We start from the raw sequence: 7500 nt of genomic DNA on the forward strand, positions 1-7500 counted from the left end.
TGTTCACCACTCCAGGGCTCAAATTGAAAGTCCCTTAACTATCTCATCATCCAGTAGGGTTGAACAAAAGCCAATGGGACTTTTGTTGTGGTGTCTTATCCTCTCTTTCCTAATCCAAGGTTCATGACCACATCGCCTCACATTGAGTTTGTGAGAAATCCCTGGAAGGGGACAACAACTGGAAAAGAGGAAGCCTCTTGTGTGGTGAAGGATACGCTAACAAACATGGATTTAATTTGAAACCGGTCTTGAGGAGAGGAGAAGGAACGTGATTTGGGGGATGCCAGTGTGGGCGTTAGCAAGAGTGGAAAAGGGTTAGGGAAGGGTGGACGTTCCAAGGCCAGAGTACTACTGTACAGCTGCGGTGAGTTCTGACTCTGGTCCATTGTGATGCTGGTTGCAGCGACCCCACATAGACACATGGCTCCCATTATAGCCTCGTCGAGTCAGGATTACGAGTATGGTCTCGAGCTCGCTCCAGTGAAAGAGGTCTGAGCCCATGCCAAGCAGCAGCCAGTGCCAATGACTCCATGAGCATGTGTCTGTGTGTCTCCGTATGAGCGCATACGTGTTCACTCCCTTTCACTTGAATCATTGCCGTAGCCAGTGATTCATAGATAACCAAGGTCCAAAACCAAACACACAAAGTCAAGCGTAAAGGGACAGCTGACCTTAATGTGAGTGACAGGACTCGATGCTCTCTTCTTACTCTTCAAGGCAGAGGGCGAGAGGGGGCCTGAGGAGTTTTGAGGCTGTGGCAGGGAGGCCATTTTGGCTCCGGGCGAGATCTGCATGCTGGCCAGCTGGGCAGCGTACAGCTGCTACAAAGGGAGGAAATAGGGAAACCGACAAGTTATTAACATCAGCAGCCAGCCGCTAGTCGGACACTTACTTCCCGCCTCCTCTCTTTTTATGACTCAGTGTATCGTTTTCTTATCCCTGCTTGGCAAAGCTCCTGTCTACAATGTGATGTGTGTGTCAGAGCCAACCACACACACACACACACACACACACACACACACACACACACACACACACACACACACACACACACACACACACACACACACACACACACACACACACACACACACACACACACAATTCTGAGAGAAAACACAGAGCACTTGTCTTTAGTTGATCGGGTTGAAGCTAGAATGAAAAAGATAACTGTGAACATTGTTGGAAGAATATGTTTGTTTACCAAGGTTGGGTTCCAGAGAAAAGCACATTGAACTCAACTCATCGACGGTGTATCTACGACGCCAATTCATTCAACTGATGCTTGGAACAGAGGGGCGTATTGATTCATATCAACGCTTGGATCCAGTTTGAGGTTTTGAGTGTTCCTCAAAACTTCAAGTCAGAGAAATGCTTAAAAGTTAAATGAGAGAGTACACATGTATATATATTTCTTACTCTTCACAGAATAACTCTTGAGAATCAACCTCAATTCAGTCCAAGACACTTGGTAAATCTTTTTTTTTTAAACAATCTAGCAAAGAGAAACACAGAGTCTCTGTCTGAGGTCCAGCAGTCTGAATCAAAGCTCTGACCACTGCCTGAAACCGCTGTCAACCTCCGTCTGAGGACTTGACAACATATCAAAGCCCCAATCCTGCAGGAAAACCACCCAGAAATGGCTTGTGTTCAGTAAAACTTGGCCTGCCTCATTCTCCTCCCTACCTCCTCCTCTCCTCTAATCTCTCCCTTTCGCCACTCTTCTTTAATTTTATGTTCTCTCTCCTTCTCTCTTGTATCTTCTCTTCTCCTCTCCCCCCTCCCTCCCTCACTCCTCTCCCCCTTCCCCTCCCCACTCTTCGCTCCCCCCACCCCTCTCCTTCCTCTCTCCCCACCCCTCTCCTTCCTCTCCCCCCACCCCTCTCCTTCCTCTCTCCCCAGTCTCTCATGGCCCCAGTGTTGTGAGATCTAATTTCACTTCAGTATAAACTGCTAGGCCTCCTGGGAGCTCTGAGGTCCGGGAGGAGGGCGGCAGACACACGAGACCCACCGCAGCGGAGCGGAGGACCGCCGCGCCGTCTTATTCTGGGGTTCAGGCAGTGAGTTGGACGGCCCTCTCCCAAGCCGATATTAAACACAAACAGAAGGTGCCCTCGCCGCAATGAAACAAAGCCCTGATGTCACACCGCTTATTTTCCTTGGAGCGTACGAGGAGCGCCCGGGCCTCTGGCGATATGAGATCTGCGCAAGAATGTGCTTTGAATGACTGGTGGGGCCTCACACGTCAATCATTAGTGGCCGCAAGCGTTACTCACCGCGGTGCATGGCTGCTGTTCATAAGACTAGGGAGGAGAGGAGAGCTGGGATTGAGGTATCAACGAGGAATGTCTCGGAGGCCCATTGCACATGCACAAACACACACACTGTCTCGCTCTACTACTAAGCACGAATTATGTATGGGAATGAGTTAGACACCGGAATGGGAAGACAGTTAGACACCGGAAGTCTGAGTTATGGGCCTCTATACCCAAGTACACTCACACCCACACAAACTAAAACAGGAATGCCCCGCCCCTTTAAATATGGCTGCCAAAACAACATCAGACAAGAGCTTCACACATACAGTGCATTCGGAAAGTATTCAGACCCCTTCCCTTTCTCCACATTTTGAAACAGTTATTTTTTAACATTTTACACATTTATTACAAATAAAACAGAAATAGCTTATTTACATAACTATTCAGACCCTTTGCTATGAGACTCGAAACTGAGCTCAGGTGCATCCTGCTTCCATTGACCATCCTTGAGATGTTTCTATAACTTGATTGCAGTGCACCTGTCTATATAACGTCCCACAGTTGACAGTGCATGCGAGAGCAAATACCAAGCCATGAGGTCGAAGGAATTGTCCGTAGAGCTCCGAGACAGGATTGTGTTGAAGCACAGATCTGGGGAAGGCTACCAAAACATTTCTGAAGCATTGAAGGTCCCCAAGAACACAGTAGCCTCCATCATTCTTAAATGAAAGAAGTTTGGAACCACCAAGACTCTTCCTAGAGCTGGCCGCCCAGCCAAACTGAGCAATCGGGGGAGAAAGGCCTTGGTCAGGGAGGTGACCAAGAACCCGATGGTCACTCTAACAGAGCTCCAGAGTTCCTCTGTGGAGATGGGAAAACCTTTGTGAAGGAAACCATCTCTGCAGCACTCCACCAATCAGGCCTTTATGGTAAAGTGGCCAGACGGAAGCCAATCCTCAGTAAAAGCCACATGACAGCCCGCTTGGAGTTTGCCAAAAGGCACCTAAAGACTCTCAGACCATGAGAAACAAGATTTTCTGGTCTGATGAAACCAAGTCTTTGGCCTGAATGTCAAGCGTCATTTCTGGAGGAAACCTGGCACCATCTCTACGATGAAGCATGGTGGTGGCAGCATCATGCTGTGGGGATGTTTTTCAGCAGCAGGGCCAGGGAGACTAGTCAGGATCGAGGGAAAGATGAACAGAGCAAAGTACAGCGAGATCCTTGATGAAAACCTGCTCCAGAGCGCTCAAGACCTTAGACTGGGCGAATGTTCACCTTCCAACAGGACAACGACCTTAAGCACACAGCCAAGACAACGCAGGAGTGGCTTTGGGACAAGTCTCTGAATGTCCTTGAGTGGCCCAGCCAGAGCCCTGATTTGAACCTGATCGAACATCTCTGGAGAGGCCTGAAAATAGCTGTGCAGCAACGCACCCCATCCAACCCATCCAAGCTTGAGAGGATAAGCAGAGACGAATGGGAGAAACTCCCCAAATACAGGTGTGCCAAGCTAGTAGTGTCATACCCAAGAAGACTTGAGGCTGTAATCACTGCAAAAGGTGTTTCAACAAAGTACTGAGTAAAGGGTCTGAAAACTTTGACATTTTTATACATTCGTATTTTCTCTAAAAAACAGTTTTTTCTTTCATTACAGAGTATTGTGTGTAGATTGATGAGAAGAACAAGGCTGTAACACAACAACATTTGGAAAACGTCAAGGGGTCTGAATACTTTACAAATGCACTGTAGATCTGACAAACACGGCCCGTAGTCGACTGTTACTGGGGAGTCAAGCGGTGCAGATTGCCACAGTCATTCTTAGCCACATTGAGTCTTGTAAATGTACGATTTGACTATTGTTTACCTGACATCGACCCTATCCTTGCCAATCGGCATAATGTCGTTTAAGGAACTGTCTAACAAACAAAAGCGTAAAAAACAGGCCTTTTTTCCCCTTTTCCCGGGAAAAAAAACACTGTGGGGTCGATGGCCGGGCTAAAAGCCAATGTGCAACGTAAACAACGCCAATCGGACCTCTCGCTTTTCAGTAAACCCGGAGGAAAGAGAATGCAGTGATTTTCTAAATTACAAATTGACAAACAGTCTTCAAAAAGACCCCTCGCTGCCTGATTATTGGACGGGAGCTCTGGCAGTTAGTGCTAATTTGACTGAAACTAAATGATGAGTGTCATTTTCCTCCATCCATGCTGGTTTTGATAGCCAGGTTAGTGAAATAGTACGCAAGAGAAAGCATGTTATTGTGCTTTATACATTTGAATCTGAGGGCTGAGTAGTGCTGATCTAGGATCATTTGTTCCTGATAGATAATAATGAATAAGACTACATGGATCCTAGATCTGCCCCTAGGGGGAGTGGGAGAATCCCCGTAGCTAGCTAGGTTTCTATTGATCAGGAAAACAAATGGGGTTTTGTCTTTTTCAGCAGGTTAGCAAGGAGAGAAGGGGGGAAATGGACTGCCTGTCTGCCTGACACTAACTAAGGAAAGGCTAAATGAAACACTTCCTGGTGTGTGTGTGTGTGTGTGTGTGTGTGTGTGTGTGTGTGTGTGTGTGTGTGTGTGTGTGTGTGTGTGTGTGTGTGTGTGTGTGTGTGTGTGTGTGTGTGTGTGTGTGTGTGTGTGTGTGTGTGTATAGGAGTGTAATGGATTTGGTATTCCTCTTTCTTTCGTTCTGGCTTTCTTTCTTTCTTCTGACCAATCACATCAGATCTTTTCCAGAGCTGATTTGATTGGTCAAAAGAGCAATTAGCGGAAAATTGGGCTGACTTTCTTTCTTTCTTTCATTCCAGCTGTATGCTTACATTTGTCCCTGATACATACAGTAGACAATGACACTGACACACGTTCATCTGCAGCTCTTTGACTCTCAAACACTACGATAAGAGTGAAAACACACTATTTTTCTCAACGTTGTAGAAACGTACTGCTATGACAAATGGAGCTGTTGAGGCCTGTTACCTATTGTCTGTGTGTCTCTCTGTATCTCGCTTGTCTGTCGCTTTTTCATCTCACAGTGTCTATCTTTCATTTCACGCTGTGTCAATTTGTCTCTCTCTGGCTGCGTTTACACAGTTAGCCGGAATTCAGATATTTTCCCCCCACTAATTGAACAGATCTGATGTGATTGCTCAAAAGACCAATTAGTGTGTGTGTGTGTGTGTGTGGGGGGGGGGGGGGGGGTCCGAATTGCGCTGCCTGTGTTAACACAACCTTTGTGTCTCTGTGTCTCGCTGTGTCCCATTGCGTCACACGATGTCACTTTTTTTTGCCGGCTATGTCTCGCTGTGTCCTCGCCGTGACTCGTCTCTCAGGCGGCAGAGCTACATAGGAAGCAGAGCCTGGCCTGAGAGAGGAAGACTGTCCTGTTCTTCGTCTTCTTGTGTAGCAAAGTTCTATGATAGCTGTTATCTATACGTGCCAATTGCTAACCACAGGTGTCAAGCACCCATAAAAAAAAGATGATGAATTGACTAGGCCAGGTGCTGTGCTGGTGGGTTGGAACTTGGAATACCAAAGTGATTTATCACATTGGCCTTTGTTTGACTCTGCCCGACATGTTTCAGAGATTAATAGCGTGAGTCTATAGGATTTGGTAAACATGGGAGTCTATAGGGGGTTGATTAGTTAGCATTGTCGCTGATGCCGAGTTAGTTTGTTAGGGTTCGATTGTTTCACAAACTGATAATAACATTGGCTTATTGGGATCTACCCTCTAGAAGTAATTGCCTCCGCGGGGAAAAAATCAAAAAATCAAATTTTACAACTTTTGCACCTGGTGCAGATATTTGGTAGGCCTAAATCTGGCACTTTAAATACTTGTTAGCATATTAGCATCTTTCCTTTGTTGGAGCAGCACATGGGGGTGTAGGGTGAAGTTGCCCCTAGATGCTGATGGTTACGGTTAGGATTGGGGGGGTCCTAGATCCTACGGGAAAGGTTTCACTGCAGGAGCAGCACATGGGCCTACCTGATGGAGCGGGCTCAGTCCTGAAGCGGCTGCAGCTGCCATTGTGGATGGAATGAACTGCATGGGGTAGTTATCACCTGTCAGGAGGGGAGAGACAACACAACACACAGCATGGGATGAGACAAGGGAGTTTACCACACCGAGAGAAAGCCTGCACCCCTCCCCACTCCAGACCCATTTGCTCACTCTGGTTCTCTCTCTCTTTTGTTTGTTTGACTCATTCCTGTAGGTGGCTTCCCTAAATGTCTAGTTCCTCCACAACAGAAAATACAATTAAAATACTGTCACAAAACAACAACAAAAAGATAACCACAGGCCACCCCTCCTTGAGGGATAACTTTATTACTGAATTGTCTCCTCTCTCTCAAAGATGTCTTATGTTCTTGCGTTAGGTTTTACAAGAGTAAAAACGCTAGAATGTATTATTTTGAGCCCCATAAAGTATTCCAGTATTCCAGGGTGGTTTAATTTGGCCCCCAAATTTCCTGACCAAAAAAACATACAGATTTGCTGTACAAACACCAGGAAATCAGCTCCAAGTGATTAACATTTAGGAAACGTGTTCCCAAGTATTCCCACGCATAATAGAGACACGTGATCGTCTACAAAGGTTCAAAATTATCATGTTTTCCTCAAATATCTATTTGTGCTTCTCGCGGTCAATTTGCAGTCTACTCATTATTTGCAATTACGTTCCAGGTTCCGGGTTCCGGGTCCCCCCCCGACCGTCCGCTCCAGACAAAAATTGTCCCGCGGCTGAACCTAGTCGATGATCCCTGATCTATTCATTAACATGTTGTTGAGTAACATCTGTACAGGTGTCGTATCTTCATTTGATCACCCTGTTGTCGCAAAGAATCTTCCCGGGGGGGGGGGGGTTTCAAAAGAACCTTGTGACTTCACGGAAAAAAAACGAAGTTCTATTTCCTTCGCTAGATCTCACAGCTAAACTACAGCCTACAAGAGCCTCAAACTCATTTCCTGTTTGAAATGAGCACTTTGATTAAAGATCATCATATCCTCCTGCTGATGGGACTATTTTACTCCTGTGACGTAACTGGTCAAATTAAGGACCCCACATCTGTATGCGTGTGCAGTATCTAGAACTGCGTCCCAAAATATCACCCTAATTGCCGACATAGTGCACTAGAAGTCTTACGGTAACGTAATGCATTATATAGGGAATAGGGTGCCCATTCGGGACACATCCTGGGCCTTGGAATGTGTGAAAGAATGGAATGTGAAAAAGGAAG

General features: G+C 46.4%; 1 protein-coding gene across 7 annotated transcripts in view; it reads right to left on the bottom strand.

The window, feature by feature from the left end:
• Positions 1-7500, bottom strand: part of LOC124039505 (transcription factor SOX-6-like) — a 171881-nt gene that overhangs the window by 28108 nt on the left and 136273 nt on the right. For 6 of the 7 annotated variants that reach the window (XM_046355550.1, XM_046355581.1, XM_046355541.1 and 3 more), the window contains 2 exons: positions 6248-6324; positions 672-821 (listed from right to left, as the gene is read on the bottom strand). In XM_046355550.1, the coding sequence (XP_046211506.1) occupies positions 672-821; positions 6248-6324 (227 nt within the window). The remainder of the gene's footprint in view (positions 1-671; positions 822-6247; positions 6325-7500) is intronic. The other variant, XM_046355570.1, reaches the window with a different exon arrangement.

This window comes from Oncorhynchus gorbuscha, linkage group LG01 (genome assembly GCF_021184085.1).
Source record: "Oncorhynchus gorbuscha isolate QuinsamMale2020 ecotype Even-year linkage group LG01, OgorEven_v1.0, whole genome shotgun sequence".
In the NCBI taxonomy this organism is placed as follows: domain Eukaryota; kingdom Metazoa; phylum Chordata; class Actinopteri; order Salmoniformes; family Salmonidae; genus Oncorhynchus; species Oncorhynchus gorbuscha.